The sequence below is a fragment of the Silene latifolia genome, chromosome X (assembly GCF_048544455.1).
Source record: "Silene latifolia isolate original U9 population chromosome X, ASM4854445v1, whole genome shotgun sequence".
Classification (NCBI taxonomy): Eukaryota; Viridiplantae; Streptophyta; class Magnoliopsida; order Caryophyllales; family Caryophyllaceae; genus Silene; species Silene latifolia.
The window spans coordinates 332,991,660-333,010,026 of NC_133537.1; the positions used below are offsets into that span (position 1 = coordinate 332,991,660).

At 37.0% G+C, this 18,367-nt stretch overlaps 1 protein-coding gene across 3 annotated transcripts in view; it reads left to right on the forward strand.

The window, feature by feature from the left end:
* LOC141618758 (uncharacterized) overlaps positions 1–13,425 on the forward strand; it is a 67,563-nt gene extending 54,138 nt beyond the window's left edge. The window contains exons 2-8 of one of the 3 annotated variants that reach the window (XM_074435839.1): positions 8,219–8,267; positions 8,412–8,510; positions 9,582–9,731; positions 10,463–11,332; positions 11,551–11,635; positions 11,755–11,825; positions 12,507–13,425. In XM_074435839.1, coding sequence (XP_074291940.1) covers positions 8,229–8,267; positions 8,412–8,510; positions 9,582–9,731; positions 10,463–11,332; positions 11,551–11,635; positions 11,755–11,825; positions 12,507–13,151 — 1,959 coding nt within the window. In that variant the 5' untranslated portion in view covers positions 8,219–8,228 and the 3' untranslated portion in view covers positions 13,152–13,425. Of the gene's footprint in view, positions 1–8,129; positions 8,268–8,411; positions 8,511–9,579; positions 9,732–10,462; positions 11,333–11,550; positions 11,636–11,754; positions 11,826–12,506 lie in introns of those variants that run through there. The other 2 variants (XM_074435841.1, XM_074435840.1) reach the window with 2 other exon arrangements.
* The last annotated feature ends 4,942 nt before the right edge of the window (positions 13,426–18,367 follow it).

The following is an 18,367-nucleotide window of genomic DNA, read 5'->3' on the forward strand; positions in this document are numbered from 1 at the left end:
GTTGTCCTTTGTTCTCCCCTGATGGTGGTTATCCCCCATTCGGTTGGTATTTTCACGCATTGATGGTATGTTGAAGGGATTGCTTTGACGTTGTGGATCCACGGTCTGCCCAGGATTACGTTATACGAGGATAGGCAATCCATTACCCCGAATCTTTCATAGGAAGCCACACCTTCCACATAGGTTGGCAGGCTAATTTCTCCCAAGGTGTTCTTTGTTTCTCCGCTGAATCCAACCAGGACACTGGATTTTTTGATGATTTTCTCTTCATCTATCATCATAGCTTTGAGGACGTCAAGCATCACCAAGTTGATTGAACTGCCCCCGTCTATCAGGATTCTTGATACCTTAGCTGTGCCAATTTGCATGGTAATTACCAAGCTGTCATGGTGTAGATCTGATATTCCCTGAAAGTCCGAGTCATCAAAAGTAATAGCAGGTAATGATTTAGATCTAAGAGGGGGTTGAAGTTTAGACTCCTGGATACTCTTTTTGCGGCCCGAGCTGGTTAAGCCACAAATTTCTCGATCCTCCATTTATGAACTTGACTTCATAGATGGGGGGAGGAGGAGGAGGATCTCTCATTGTTCCTCGAATCTCTCTTGTTTTGTCCTTCATCTCTCGTTCTTTTTGGTCTGGATCAAGTCCTTCAGATAGCCCTTCTTTAGGAGGTATGCCACTTGTTTCCTGAGTTGGATGCATTCTTTCGTGGTGTGCCCAATGTCCTGGTGGAAGTCACACCATCTCGTTGGATCTTTCCTGGGGTTGTCGGATTTTTGGGCCATCTGACCGTGTCCCCCAAGCTTTCCAGGCGTTTGATTAATCTGCAGATTTATAGAGAAGTTATATTCGGGAATAGTTGGTAGGCTAGAAAGGTTACCTTTGTGTTCTTGTGCCATGTTGACTTCAGATCGTTCGGGCCTGGAATAGGGTGCGATCCGGGGTTGCCTCCTTTCGGTAGGAGCTTTTCTGTTAGTGTGTCCATAGCCTTGCTTTCCTCCGGACGAGTTTGTTCTGAAGTTGAGATCTTCCTCCAATCTGACATGTTCTAAGGCGATGGATTGAACAGTGGCAAAGGTTGGGCGTGCTTTTTGGTTAAGTCTGCATAGATGTCACTGTCACAGGGACTCCTTGCTCGAAGGCTTCTACTTTGTCTCTTCGTCACACTGGGAATGGCCACCTTCTCTTTGACAAATCTTGCCAGGAATTCTTTGAGAGATTCTTCAGGAAGTTGTTTTACCCCGAACAGTTCTCGGGTCTCTTGGCCATGTCTCTCTTTGCTTGCGAATTGTTGATTGAAGGCATTGATCAATTCTGCAAAATTCTTGATACTTCCATTTGGGAGGTTGATGAACCATTGTAATGCTGCTCCAGTCAGGGTTGTACCAAAGCCTTTACACATGTAGACCTGCCTGAGTTCACTGGGTATTGAGGCGGCTAACATCTTCTGTTTTAATATGGCAACGTGATTTTGTGAATCAGAGGTCCCATCATAAGTTCTCATGGATGAGACGGTAAATTTCTTGGGGAGATCAATTTTTGCAATTTCATCTGCAAAGGGTGAATCAGCGAAGCTGTCAACTTCTACTTCAGCCAGGTGGTCCGGCACTCCGGTATATTTTCTATTTTGTTGTGGAGTTTTTGAATTTCCTGAAGCATAGCCATCATTATTGCTGCTTCAGTTTTGTTTGTTTCATCATTGGGAATGATTTGGGTGCCGGATAAGGTATCCTTCTCCGGAGTTCCAAAATTGGAAAAGTCAATATTTTTGATAATGGATGAGAATGGGGTTCCTGATTCGAATCTGGTCTTAGAGCCTGAAGCCTGATTTTCCAATTTCTTTTTCAGGTTAGACTCAGATTCCTTCGATCTCGATTTGACTTACTTGACTTGCCTTTTCTTGAATTGTCTCCAACTCTTTGATCTTAGCCAAGGCAACCGCCAATTGTTGTTCTGGGGTGAGTTCTACCATTTTTGTATGTGAATATTAAATGAAGAATGGCAAAAGGAATTTTTTGATTAATGAACTAGATGCCCCACGGTGGGCGCCAATTGTTTTAGCAGGATTTTCCCTGAAAGGATCCGGCTTGATTATAGAGTAATCAGGGTATCTAGTTCAATAGGTTTGGAATAATAATATGAATAAATAACAAGGAAGAACTAAGTATAAAGAATATCGCTTGTATTATTTAGATAAGCTGAGTACAAACTCGTATATAAAATTGAATATTCAGGAAATAGTGAGAGATAAATTGTAAATAACTAATGAATGATGAATCCCTTTACCAATGCTAGATTATGCTATTTATAGTTCTACAAATATTAACGTTGTATTCAATCTCAACGTCCCTCTCAATTGTCGGAGCTGTTACCTGATTAATAGGGCACACTTCCTATTAATCCGGTTGACTCGTTCTTCTCTAACCAATCTTTAGCTTTTCTCCTTTTACACGTCTTGATTCATGGGAATGATGTAGTCTTGTAGTTAGACTTGGTCTTCCTTGAGAATAGGATGTGAGCAGTTATCTTTATATAACCGTCTTGTTGCTCTTCAACTTGATCCAGCCTGCTTAAGTATCCTGTCAGGCTATTCTGCACTTACCATCAGGCTTTTCTTCTAGAATTTAGTAGCTTGCTTATCTTGTGGTACTCTTCATCTGCCAAATAGTAGTTAGATTTGTCCGGTTCCTGGTTGCCTCAATCAGCCTAGTAAGGTCAGGCCAAGTTAGATTCAGACCAGGCTAAATTGGGCCTAACAGTTGAGATCCTTAAATCTAGTCACATTCCACGTCTTAGTGCTATTATTACATAAAGTAATAAGTTTGCTGATACTTAAATTAACATTATTGAAGATAATATCATTCCTATGGAACCATGCATTCCACCAAATAAAATAATCTTAATGAAATTATTTAAAATTTTATGTTTAAAACTTACTTTTAAAGAGAGACAATTCTACCGCGTGTCACCGTGTTATACCTAATCTTATATCCTCTCACATACTCTTACAAAAGGTCCATCAAGTTAACCAGCTAATCTTACTATAGACGGATATATCCGTCTATAGCTAAAGACGGGTCAAATAACTTGAAAGTGGTGATATTTTTTGCCCCCACCACCCCACTTGTTGCTTGTCCTATTAGGAATATGGTATTGTATTTGACACGTATTTAGTTATAGACGGATATGTGCCGTCTATAATGAGATTTTGTGCAAGTTAACAACCCGACATTTTAATTGTAAAATTGTTATATCAACACTCGGTATCACCAAACGAAAATAACTAGAGCTGGCAAGTTTAACTCAACCCGAACCGGAACAGACCAGATCAGATAGAACCCGATACTTTTGCAAACCAAAATCGACCTGACCCGAAGGCTAATTGTAACCCAACATGGCCCGATGATCAATGACTCGAACCCAACCTGACCCGATACTGTTCGATCTAAGCTTGACCCGATTAAAGTGATGATCTGAGAATTATTAAACTTAATATTGATATGTCGGGTAATTTTATTCAAGGGCCTATTCCTGATGCAATTGCAAATTTTCAGTCTTATGCACATGGATCTCTCAAATAATGCACTTTCAGGTATGTGCATCATGATAAAAAGCTACTCCCTCGTTCATTAGAAACATCGCAACTTTGATCTCATATCCAAATATCATTTGCATTTTTATAATTACCAAAGAAAGTATAAAGTTTTTATCATTGAACGGCGAAAGTATACATTAACAATTCCATACAAAGATGCATCGTTACTATGTCTCATGTTTATTATAATGTCTCTCAGGTTCAATTTCATCCACACTTGGGCTTTCTGGTTCCTTAGGGGGACCATCTCAACTTTCATATCTCGATCTCTCAAATAATCAACTTGAAGGTACCATTCCCGCTTCAATAGTGAACCTCGAGTACCTTGGATACCTTGATTTGTCAAGCAACTACTTGAGTGGAGATATCCCCTGTAAACTTGAGATCAGGGAGTTTCCGCACTATGCTAGTTTCGCTTTCAATAATTTATCAAGCTCAATACCGAAAAAGTTGTCATATCTTGGGCCTAACGCATTTCTAGAGAATCCTAATTTTCGCAGAGATAAGATTCAAGGCTCTTGTGAGGAAGACCACAAAGATAAAATCAATATTGGATTCTATGTAAGCATTGGGCTTGGATTTTACACCGGATTTTGGGCATTTTGCGGCACATTGACTGTCAAAAACTCTTGGAGACATGCCTACTTCCGGTTCATTGATCACATTATAGACAATATTTATGTAATTGTTGCTGTAAACTTGGCTAGATTCCGGAGGAATTCTCAAGTGTAATGCGTACTTTAATGGTATCTAGCTAGTGTTGTTGAAGTGTGTGATAATATAACTCGAGTAATAATCTCAGAATGTACTCCTAAACATATGAAATATTATATGAAATGGTTGTAGGTATATATAAAAGTCGGTGAGAACACTTTAATAAATCAAGAGTCTAGCTGACAGGACAATATTATCGAGCTGAGATCAATAAAAGTGACACGCCTAAAACGTCGCAATAAAAGACGGTCAAATTAACAATTTATATACCACAATACGTACTAATTAATACTAATTATAAACTAGTAAAGTAGCAAGCAAAGGGATCGAACCCAAGAGAATGGGGGTTTTACAATGGTGAATTTAAAAGAGTAACTAGAACAATTGTGACAAGTTCAACAACAAGTATGTAAAAAGGGAGGGGGGGTGGGTGTGGTTTGGTTGGGGTTTCAATTGTAACAAGAGCAAGGCTAAATTCAAACAAGAGTAAGCAACAAGTAATCAAAAAAGTGAGTTTTAAGATGGAAATTTATCAAATTTGAGACAGACTTAATCCGACTCAATAAAGTGAGACACTTTAGTTAATAAAACCACAAGATCAATCCTTTAATTATATTATCACCCTATTGTGAAGATAAATCTTCTAAATCTCCTTAATAATGGCCAAATGACAAGGAAATCACACTTAATCAAATAACCCAACTTATCAATTCTACCAAGTAGAAATCACATATACATTGGTCAAATTAACAAGAAGATAAGAGCACTAGAGATTCAATAGGGGTAATTAGATATTGTATCACGATTAATGCCTAATTACAAGTTAATCCTTTACTTGCTAGTTAAGCCAAGAAGAAATCACATTCAGTAGCAAAATAACAAGGTGTTGCAAAGATGAGATTACAAGGAAATCACACCTAATAATCCCAACAACAATAAATTAAGGAACTTGATTAATTAAGCAATAAGGAAATCACACTTAATTACTCAATGTAAACAAGGTTTTCAAAATTCAAACAATAAACACAAAAGATTAACAATGATAACGAAAATTAAGGAAAGATTAAGTAGTCTTACAACCAAAGATTATACCTTTGAGCCGGATTAAGAATAGGAGATTAGTTCTCCATAGTAGATCTAAACCCAATCAAAAAGATGAATAATTCCCAAAATTACAACTTGATTAATTAAAATGAGTATAAGATGTCTTAACCTAGAGGAAAACATCCTATATATAGTCTAACGTAACCTAATAATCATGGGCTTAACACAGGAAAAGCCCGTAACACAAAACGGAACAAACCCATAAAACTCGCACCGTGCGAGTTCTGGGGTCTGGAAACTCGCACCGTGCGAGTTCTGGCTTGGAGTGCGTTTTTCTTTCGTGGCTTGCTTGATCCTAGGAAGGCTTTCTCATGGTATTTCTTCAATGCTTGTTCTTCACCCTTCCTTTGACGATTCTCTTGGTCTCTTGACACCTCATTCTTCACTAGAAACCATGCTAAATGATAAAGCATTCGGAATTGGTCAAATAACGTTAAAATTGTCAAAAACCGTTACCAAATGTTACCAAATGAGCTCCAAAAAATACCAAACCAATGTAGAAATAGGAGCTCATCAAAAAGTGATGATTGTTTACTATCATGATCGTTTTTAACATTGCCGGTTCTATAGCAAACCTGGAGTACCTCGGATACAATGATTTGTCAAGCAATTACTTGAGAGGATGGAGATGTTCCCTGTAAATTTGAGATTAAGGAGCTTACTTTCTATAACAAAAGATAGCTAAATTTTCTCCTTCTCTTTGATCCCATTAGTTTGAGGTTAAAGCCCCTTTCAAAAGCGATATTGAAGAAGATTTGAGAGTTTAGACTACGCTTTCTAGATCTTCAAGCTTGTTATTCCCGTACAAAAAAAACGGTATTAGGTTCTGTTTGGTAAAACTAGCTGAAAAGGTAGTTGTAACCTGAAAAGGTTGCTGAAAACTGAAAAGTTAACTGAAACCTGAAAAGGTAACTTATAAGCTAGCTGAAAATTAGGAACTAATAAGGTAGCTGATTATATAAAAAAAAGGTTTGGCAAACTAACAGAAAAGGTAACTGATTTTGATGAAATGACGTAAAAGGATATGATAATTATTTAATAGTATAGATTTAAAGGATAAAAATGAAAAATCAAACCAAATAAGGTACTTTGATTCTCAAATGCTACTCTAGGTAACATTTCATTTCAGGTAGCTTATTTGATTAAATAAGCTACTTGCCAAACGCTTACAAAAAAATAAGGTACCTAAAATTTTGGTCAAATAAACTACTTTGACCGAATCAGGTAGAAATGTCTTGTCAAACGGAGTCTTAATGTATAATAAAAAAAGGCAACCCCCGCGAGTTCCCTCACATTTAGGCTCATTTCATGACTTAGAATTTAGAACGGCTCATAGGATAAATTAGATACGGTAACTATATAATTTGGGTGACAAATCTTCTGTAAAACCGCTTTGTGATAAGAAAAGTCTAATAAAACACAATATAAGATAGTGACTGTTTTATCTTTTGTAACAGACTTATTTAAGTACTACGTAAGTCATAGTATCATAATAAAAAATACTCGGGTTTAACAAAATAAAATTAAAAGTCGTTCAATAATTTGAAGGTTTTATGTTTAAAACTTACTAACAGACAATTCTACCGGGTGTCACCGTGTTATACCTAATCTTATATCCTCTCATATATTCTTACAGGAGGTCCATCAAGTTAACAACCCGACATTTTAATTGTAAATGGTTATATCAACACTCGGTATCACCCAACGAAAATAACTAAAGGTGGCAAGTTTAACTCAACCCGAGCAACTCGACCCGAACCGGAACAGATCAGATCAGATAGAACCCGATACTTTTGCAAACTAAAATCGCCTCGACCCGATGGCGAATTGTACCGACATGCCCCGATGATCAGTGAGTCGAACCCGACCTGACCCGATACTGTTCGATCTAAAGCTTGGCCCGATTAAAGTGATGATCTGAGAATTATTAAAGTTAATATTGATCTTAAAGTGATTGAGGGTTTAGATTGAAACTAAGGTGCTGTTTGGCCTAACTTTAGAAGTGCTTTTCTAAATGAAAAAGTAGAAATTAGGCCAAATACTATTTTTTAGAGAGTTTAAAACTACTTTTAAAAAGTCATAAACTAGCATTTAAGTTACTAGAAGTAGAAGTAGCAAATTGGTGCTTCTACTTCTACTTCTAATTTTCTTTGTATACATAAGATTCTATCCATGCCAAAAATAATATTTGAGTGACTATTCATAATATTTCCAAATTTCGTCAATATAAATTTCATTCAAATTGTAATATTTGGGATACATGTGATATTCTTAAAAGCAAAACAAAAAATTGTTCACTAGTTGGCCAAACGTATCAAATAATGAAAAAACAACTTTTTAAAAATTTGGTCAAACACTTACAATTTCTTTAAGAAGTAGTTTATGAATAAGTCCTTTTAAAAAGGAAAAACTCTTTTATAAAAGTAAGGTCAAACACCCCCTAAATAATAGTTAAAAATTGAATTAATGTGATAAGTAATTTGAACCCAATAATGACCCAACATGACCCGATACATCATTTGACCCGAAATGACCCTACCCGATAACAACTCAACCCGAACCCGACTCGGCCCGAAAGAGTAGGTTAAGCGGAACCCGATATAACTCGCTCCAACTACACCCGACCCAAACTCAACCTGACTAACCCGAATGCCACCCCTAAATAACATTGTCCCCTAAAAGAGGCCCAAATGAGAAAGGCGGGAGCGGGAGGTAAAAGGCGTTGCGAATTGGCGCCAACTTGTTTCCCTCCATTAATCCCACTACTACTACTCTCACACAGTCACACTTCTCCATCTGACCATCTCCACCTACAATGGCGACGCTCCCCTTCCGTCCTCCTCAATTCTCCGACGTAATTTTCTTAATTTCACTTTAATTACTACGCAATTCAATTTTCCCCAATTTTTGATGCTTAATTTCATGATTTTTAAATTAAATGCAATTTTGATTATGATTAATGTACAATTGACCTAATTAAGTGTTTGATTATTGATAGGATGTAGCATGGCTTCCTCCTTGGCTTCAACCTAATCATTCTCAATCCTCAATGACACCGTTTCTACACGACGACGATAATTTCCCCCATTCTCTTCAGGTTTCCCCAATTTCGACGTCTTCAGCATTTTTTTTTCGCTGTAAATTTCGCTATTTGTTTTGTTTTCTTTTTAATTACTTTGATTATGTAATTGGCTGTGATCGTTGTTGTTTAGTTAAAGAACGTTTAGATTATTTATACTGTATAATAGAAGTAGTTCACAAATTACTTATTAAACCCTAGTTCTGCTAATTTGTTGATATGGATCGATTTTTGCTCCGCTTGCGAATTAGACGTGGTTTGCTAGGGCTAATGTCACACTAACATCACTAGCTCTATATTTTGACATTGGATGATCTTAAACTTAAAAGATACTCCATCTGTCCCGGTCATTTGTTGTCCTTTTCTATTTTCGGGTGTCTCAGTCATTTGTTGTCCTTTCTATTTTAAGAATGAACTTGATGAGTAATTTGATCATTCTCATTCAATTTGTTCCACTTGTCATTTGGTTATTGGCCCTCTCCACTTTCCTTGGTCTTTGTGCCAAAACCAAAGGACAACAATTGACCGGGACGGAGGGAGTAGTACTATAGTGTGCAACAAGTTTAGACTTTCGCTCTAGGGTGCCTATCCTTTTATCCAGGAGGGATGGAAATAGGGTTGTTCATTTCACACTAGTGTGGTATCTCTAAACACGATCATTGAGTAAACTCCGATAGAAATGAACCAGGAACAATAGAAATAAACCAGGAACTGGTATATGAGCAGGGTTTAAGTATATAACTCGGAACCTCCTTATTAGTGAAGCTTAACTATGTGGTCAGTGATTCAGTCGCCATGATCATCCTTTGTTCGGAAAGGAAAGGAATGCAACGGCAAAAAGTAAAATAAGTGGTACTCAGTGACAGTTGTGCTCGATAGAATGGCGGTATTTGTTTAGATCGGCACAGGTGATTAAATGGCGGTATTTGTGCTTTATGTAAAGAACTGGGGAAAGAAAAAATGTTATTCAAGATTCAGCATATTATTATTTTAGTTATAGAAACTATAATGATGTGCACCTCACAAATGGCTGATGTTGCTTATATTTCCTGATGCAAGTTCTTGTTTATCTGTATCTGCAATTTGTAGAATGTTGATATACCTAAAGGCGACAACAACCATGCTAAAGATTTAAATCTTCTCTTAAGTGGAGGAAGCGTACAGAAGCCGTATAATGTTTGCCGTTTGTACTTATCTGGTGAAGATAGCTCACCAATTACTCTCACACCTTGTGAAAAGGCATGTGTTTGTGGTTTTCATTGAGACCTTTTTCTTATTCTGGAGATGCTGAGGTAGTAGATAAAGTTCATTGAGAGTTTGAAACGTTGTGAAAAGGTATCTGGTGAAGATATCTCACCAATTACTCTTACTTATTGGTAGGATTATTGTATGATTGTTGTAGTTCCATCTTTCTAATAGCATTGTATTCTTTTTAAACTTGCACTATCAGAGTCGTCTTTTATCGTTTTATTCATTGTATGCATCACTTACTCGTTGCACTACCAGTCTTGTTGTTAGTCATATCTCCTGTTATCAAATTCTTTTGTTTTCTCCTGGCAATATGGAAGCTAAAGTTCATGGATGGGTTTGACTAGTGAATTCACGAGTCAACAAAATCATTTGACTTGAGGAGTCACTGAAAACTCCGTATTTGTTAAAATAGGATTGTGTCTTGCATGCCTTATTGCAGCCCAGACAACTAGAATAGACAATTTTGAATTTCAAGCATACTACCTAGATTTCTAGGGGTTAATGTGTTATTTTCAGACTGATTTTTGTATCTAATTTTTAGCTAGTTTGCTACCATCCACTCTCCAGCTTTCATAAAATCGACATTGAGAGGAAAACACCTGAGACTGTTTGATATGTATATCATAGTGTATCTACAAGACAGAACATAGTGATTTACTCCATACATTTTTCTTGCTATTAACTAGACTGTTTTTCTGTTCTTGCTTTCTGGTTTGCAGGTGTTGCATTTTAACTTGTATCTTTCAACAGATGGGACGTCCTCCATTAATGATACATCTCAAAATGACTTTATCAAATCTGCTGACGACAAAGCTTTACATCCTACTGAAGTGCTACATAGCCCAAGAAAAAATAGCCCGTGCAATATGGACAATGATAATTCTGTCATCAAGCTTTCTCCTCCACCTGAGAAAAATCGTTCTGGCAAAGTTTGCAAGAAAACTTCATGCAAAAGTAGGAACTCTAAACCTGATAATTCAGAGATATACAATGCAAAGGGCGCTGAATGTGATGACGTCATTGATGCTGTTGAACTCTCTGTTGCAGCATCTGAAGCATTGGTCATACATGAAATGATACAAACTGAACCAATTCTAGAAGCTATGTCTTCTGCAGCTACACTTGAAGTCGCTCTTCGAGTAAAACAAGCACGAGTTGATGGAGTGCAAGACTACTTATATTGCTTAAAGGATACTGAGAACATATCTGAAACTCTTTCAGACTTGAGTGATTCTGACTTGGAAGATGCGTATAACGATGTTGGTTTTTTGGTTAGCCGTTTGGACAATATTTCTTCCATGGATCCATCTGTTTCCCGAGTGAAGGATACTCCTATGACACATATTTACCCGGATGGAGAGAGAGAAGTTCAAAGTGAATGGAATCAAGATATGGAGTATTTCAAGGATAGCTTTCTTGCAAGACCTATGGAGAACAACCTAGGTACAGATAAATCAAAGGACTTGCTCAATGTAACTTTCAATATGGAGCAGCATGAGAAGTCGTCCAGGAATGCAAATTTTGACTCAATACCTGAAACTCCCTGTCATCCGGGGCTTGAAACTTTGGATAATATACAGGTGAATCAGGTAACTGAGAACATGAGTTTTTCCTCTACTATTTTATTTGGGGTATCCTCCATTCTAGGTCGTTTCCTACAAGGATTCTTCATTTTGCTAAGAACCATATTTTTGCATATACTAAATGATATGGCTTGTATACATTGAGAATTTGAGATGAATGCAATGTTTAAGGATGTTGCCTTCGGTCTTGCACTAGAGAACTGAAAATCTTGAGTGGCATGCAGGGAGAAAACAACAGGATAGAAGATGACCATTTACCACATCAAAATTTGACGACATCTCTTCAGTTGCTGCATTCTGGGAAAACAGGTGTAGATTACATTATGAGAACCTTGCCTTGTTATGGTATCATAGTCTATTCAGTGTCCATCCTGGCTCTACTGAAAGATTTTTAACGCCTAAGTCTTGTTTCTATTTTCTGTTCACAGATATGAACAAAGAGGATGGTGGATCATCATGTCGATACCAGAGCCGATGGGTAGGGGGGTGGGGAGCAAAGGTATGCACATCTGCTGGGTTCATTTGAGTACATAATCTGCACCTTTTAAATGATCTTTCAGTCCCAAAACATGTTCAGTTTTCAAGTTTATATTTATATAATGCTGGGCAAAATTAATAATTAGAGGTTCTCTGATACCAGCCACGGTACTCTGCAGCACTAAGGCCTTAGACATCACCCTCGTCAGACCCACCTCTCCTTTTTTCTTATGGGACTTTACTATCAATTTTTTTAGTAATTGCTACAATTGTTAATGGTGTATCATGTATAGGTAAAGCTCGCATCATGGTATCGTATTTATATTTATACAATGCTGGGCAAAATTAATAATTAGAGGTTCTCTGATACCAGCCACGGTACTCTGCAGCACTAAGGCCTTAGACATCACCCTCGTCAGACCCACCTCTCCTTTTTTTCTTATGGGACTTTACTATCAAATTTTTTAGTAATTGCTACAATTGTTAATGGTGTATCATGTATAGGTAAAGCTCGCATCATGGTATCGTATTTGTCTTGAGCTGAATCTTTAAAAAAAATTGTGATGATTCTTGCTTCCTGATGATCTTTGTTGTTCAAGGGATTAGCTGAAGCTTCTGTAATGCCTTCTCTTTTGTGCACATACTTGTGTGTCTGCCTTTCTGAAACACAATAATTCTAAGCTGAAGTTTCTTTCTTAATTAGGATGAGGATTGTCGTGGTGCAAAGGAATCAAATTATGCAAAACCCATTAGAAAAATGCTTATCAATGAGGCTAGTTATCTCTCAGAGTCTACATATGTTGCTCCAGATCAGAACTCTGTTGTGAATTACCATCAGAGTTGCTCAAAATCCTCAGAAGCTAGCAAACAGTTGAAAGATTCATGCAAGATAGCAATCAGAGAAGCATTGGTCAGTCAGGATGTTGTCAAAGATTCTAATTCGTCAATTACTGATTCTCTTTGTTCAATGGTTCCCTGTAGCATTTCTTCAGAAATTGGCAAGTCTTCGCTGGGCAACAAGAAAATTGATAACAGTAAAGTGATTACTGCTATTAAAAGCTCGAATATTGGTACAAAAATACTCTCGGAAAACGTCCAAACAAGTTCTGGTCAGAATGACGAAGAGATTGAGAGGAAGGAGAGTACTAAGTTGATTCTTGGTGGTGTTGGTGTCAATCCTATTAACCGAAGACAAAAAAGATCTCTCAAGGACTATAGTAGGGGATCGCCAGGAAATTCTCCAGCTTCAGTTGTAAAAAAAAAATCAAATATGGGCTTGAGGAAGAAAATAATGAGATGTTGCTTTATGGTATGGCCAACAACTCCATTAATCCCAAATATCTATTGAAGCCCTTATGTGGAGAATTAATGCCTGGTTCTGCTTCTGCCAAAATTAATGAGCAACATGTTGAAGATATGAGGCTGCTGACAGTGGATCAACCTACTGGTTGTCAATTATCAATTTATCAACTTGGTCTGAAATTAGGAGTGAGCCATGAATTTTTGAGCTCGATGATTTGATGTCGTTTTTGTATATAGACTCATTTAGGTTCTAAATTAATTTGACGTCATTTTAGTAGACTTGAGCTATTTTCTACAGTAAATTTTAGGTCATTTTTCATATGAATTTGATACATCTGCTTGCTACAATACTCTCTCCGTCCCAATCATTTATTTGTCTTTGATTAAAATACTCATCACAGATAATTAAAAAAAAAAGGCAAACAAATGAATGAGACAAAGAAAACATACATGTACGACATTTCTTCCCCTAATATCAAATCTTAGGTCTGTGAACGTTCTTTGCAAGTAAAGAGACTTGTAGAGTCATACAAGTCAGCAGTCAACACATGCTGAAATTTCAACAAAATGACTTAAGTCTACTACACTAACTACTAGTAAGCATGTTCATTATCTAAGGTTATACTATCATCATATGGTTGCATAATAAGCATCTTCATTAAATCAAAACATCCCCATTTTACTAGTATTTGATATCCTTAATTGTCCACAATGAATTCGCATCATCAAATCATCAAAACATCCCCTGCCTTTCTCTTTCTATTTTGTTTGCTTATCCTACCTTTATGTGCAACTTGTAAGGTCGAAAAAACCGCCGTTCATCATAAAAATATTACTTGTATAGACCAAGAACGAGATGCTTTGCTCAAATTCAAACACCAAATTGAATACGATGAATGTGGGTTGATGTCTTCATGGGGAAATCCAAACAAACCAGACTGCTGCACATGGAAGGGTGTCTCCTGCAGCAATTATTTGGGTCATGTAATCGGGCTTAATCTCAGTGGGGCTACAAATGATCAACAATGGTATTGCTTGGATAGTCAAGTTATGAGTCCTTCCCTTGGTGAGCTCAAGCATCTTAAATACTTAGATCTTAGCTCAAATTATTTCAATGGCATGGATATACCGAGTTCAATTGGCTCCCTCGTCAACCTAATCCACCTTAACCTCTCCGATTCTGACTTCAAGGGGAATATACCCAACCAACTGGGAAATCTTACCAGTCTAACATCTCTTGATCTCAGTAATAATAACTGGCTTTCTGCCAAGAGCTTGAACTGGCTTTCGCGGTTAAGTTTGTTGAGAGACATTAACTTAAGTGATATCGATCTTAGCATGGCTACAGACTGGCCTCAGAGCATTGGCAGCCTCCCCATGTTAGAGGTTCTCAAAATGGACGGTTGTTACCTTTGTACATCACTTACAACCTCATCTCTTTTATCTGCTAATCTTCGCATTGTTAGCCTTTCCGGAAATTATTATATTAGTTCCTCCATTTTTCAGTGGTTGTTCAACACTACTAGTAATTACTCATCAGGAGTACCGTCGCTGGAATATCTCGATCTGTCGTATAATTTTATTCAAGGGTCTATTCCTGATGCAATTGCAAATTTAGGGAGTCTTATGCACATGGATCTCTCTCACAATTTACTCTCAGGTATGTGTATCATTCATTAGTAAAACTTAGATTAGTTTCTTTCTTAGAAACATCGTAACTTTGATATTGCTATGTTCCTTCGTTGTACCGACAAACAAAGTATAAAGTAGTTTTATCATTGAACGGCGAAAGTATACATTAACAATTCCATACAAAGATGCATCGTTACTATGTCTCATGTTTATTATAATGTCTCTCAGGTTCAATTCCATCCACACTTGGGGTTTCTGGTTCCTTAGGGGGACCATCTCCACTTTCATATCTCGATCTCTCTATTAATCAACTTGTGGGTACCATTCCCGCTTCAATAGCCAACCTCAACCTTGGATACCTTGATTTGTCAAACAACTACTTGAGTGGAGATATCCCCTGTAAACTTGAGATCAGGGAGTTTCCGCACTATGCTAGTTTCGCTTTCAATAATTTATCCGGCTCAATACCAAAAACGTTGTCATATCTTGGGCCTGTCGCATTTCAAGAGAATCCTAATTTTCGTACAGATGAGATCCAAGGCCCTTGTGAGAAAGACCACAAACATAAAATCAAACTTGGATTGTATGTAAGCATTGGGCTTGGATTTTACACCGGATTTTGGGCATTTTGCGGCACATTGACTCTGAAAAACTCTTGGAGACATGCCTATTTCCGGTTCATTGATCATATTATAGACAATATTTATGTAATTGTTGTTGTAAACTTGGCCAGATTCCGGAGGAATTTTGAAGTGTAATGCGTACTTTAATGGTATCTAGCTAGTGTTGTTGAAGTGTGTGATAATATAACTCGAGTAATAATCTCAGAATGTACTCCTAAACATATGAAATCTTATATGAAATGGTTGTATGTATATATAAAAGTCGGTGAGAAAACTTTAAATCAAGAGTCTAGCGGACAATATTATCGAGCTGAGATCAAGAAAAGTGACGATTGTTTCCTATCATGATCGTTTTAACATTGCCGGTTGTATAGCAAACCTGCTGGAGTACCTCGGATACAATGATTTGTCAAGCAATTACTTGAGAGGATGGAGATGTTCCCTGTAATTTTGAGATTAAGGAGCTTACTTTCTATAACAAAAGTTCGCTAAATTTTCTCCCTCACTTTGATCCCATTAGTTTGAGGTTAAAGCCCCTTTCAAAAGCGATATTGAAGAAGATTTGGGAGTTTAGACTACGCTTTCTAGATCTTCAAGCTTGTTATTCCCGTACAAAAAAAACGGTATTAGGCTCTGTTTGGTAAAACTAGCTGAAAAGGTAGCTGTAACCTAAAAAGGTTGCTGAAAACTGAAAAGCTAACTGAAACAAGGTAACTTATAAGGTAGCTGAAAATTAGGAACTAATAAGGTAAAATTATATAAAAAAAAAAGATTTGGCAAACTAACTGAAAAGGTAACTGATTTTGATGAAATGACGTAAAAGGATATGATAATTATTTAATCGGGGAAGTGGCAAATAAGCCCCATACGTTTAGTCCTATGTGCAAATCACCCCCACAACTTTTAATACGTGCAAATTAACCCCATAACTTTATGTTTTGGTGCAATTCAATTCTAATATTAAACTTTTGTAATTTAAAACATAAAAATTGAATTAACATGATTAATCAATATTAAACTTTCACATATAATATTACTAATTTATGAAAACCCAAATCTACCCTTCGTTTATCAAACCGTACCATACCACCACCTTTTACATCTCCCAAGTTTATCATCTCCTTTCATTTATCTTTTCATTGATAGAATAATTCTCCCATTGTTGATCAACTCCTTCATCTTAAGTCAATATCACTATAGCTATTAAGTTGCAAGATGGATGATGATTTTCTTGTTCTAATTTTCCCATTTTGGCTCTAATCCAATACTTGAACATCGATAATAAGTTAATCACAACAATGGAGATGATGGTTTCGCGTTTCGGGTGTCCCGCCAAGGCTGTTGTGCGAGTGATGCGACCTGTTTCTGGGCTTGCTTGGGCTTTATTGCAGCGGAAATCCTCTGGTGGCAGTTGTATGAATTGGATCAGCGGGTTTGGTCGGGTTGTTGGTTGCCGCTATTCTATTCTTTCTTAGGTGTTAAGGGCGGAGGTGTGAGTCGAGTTCGAGCCATGGTGTTGATGGGCGTTGCTGTTGTTGTTTGAGATTGAACGGAGAAGCAGTGAAGGTGAAGCATATTAGGGAAGAAGGTAAATTTGGATTGAATAAATGGAGTGTGTAAGGGTAAATTGGTCAATTAATTAAATTTCTAACAAAAATGAAGGAAAACTAGATGAGAAATAAATCTCTTTTCAAAAAGAAAATGAGAAATAAATAAGAGTGTGAAAAAATCAGGTAAATTAATTAAATGGGGTTAAATTGCACCAAATGCTAAACATACGGGGTTAATTTGCACGTATTGAAAGTTGTGGGGGTGATTTGCACATAGGACTAAACGTATGGGGTTTATTTGCCACTTCCCCGATTATTTAATAGTATAGATTTAAAGGATAAAAATGAAAAATCAAACCAAATAAGGTACCTTGATTCTCAAATGCTACTCTAGGTAGCATTTCATTTCAGATAGCTTATTTGATTAAATAAGCTACTTGTCAAACGCTTACAAAAAAATAAGGTACCTAAAATTTGGTCAAATAAGCTACTTTGACCAAATCAGGTAGAAATGTCTTGCCAAACGGAGTCTTAATGTATAATAAAAAAAAGGCAACCCCCGCAAGTTCCCTCACATTTAGGCTCATTTCATGACTTAGAATTTAGAACGGTTCATAGGATAAATTATATCCGGTAACTATATAATTTGGGTGATAAATCTTCTGTAAAACCGCTTTGTGATAAGAAAAGTCTAATAAAACACAATATAAGATAGTGACTGTTTTATCTTTTGTAACAGACTTATTTAAGTACTACGTAAGTCATAGTATCATAATAAAAAATACTCGGGTTTAACAAAATAAAATTAAAAGTCGTTCAATAATTTGAAGGTTTTATGTTTAAAACTCACTGACAGACAATTCTACCGGGTGTCACCATGTTATACCTAATCTTATATCCTCTCATATACTCTTACAGGAGGTCCATCAAGTTAACAACCCGACATTTTAATTGTAAATGGTTATATCAACACTCGGTATCACCCAGCGAAAATAACTAAAGGTGGCAAGTTTAACTCAACCCGAGTAACTCGACCCGAACCGGAACAGATCAGATCAGATCAGATAGAACCCGATACTTTTGCAAACTAAAATTGCCTCGACCCGATGGCGAAGTGTAACCCGACATGCCCCGATGATCAGTGAGTCGAACCCGACCTGACCCGATACTGTTCGATCTAAAGCTTGGCCCGATTAAAGTGATGATCTGAGAATTATTAAACTTAATATTGATCTTAAAGTGATTGAGTGTTTAGATTGAAACTAAATAATAGTTAAAAATTGAATTAATGTGATAAGTAATTTAAACCTAATAATGACTCAACCTGACCCGATACATCATTTGACCCGAAATGACCCTACCCGATAACGACTCAACCTGAACCCGACTCGGCCCAAAAGAGTAGGTTAAGCGGAACCCGATATAACTCGCTTCAACTACACCCGACCCAAATTCAA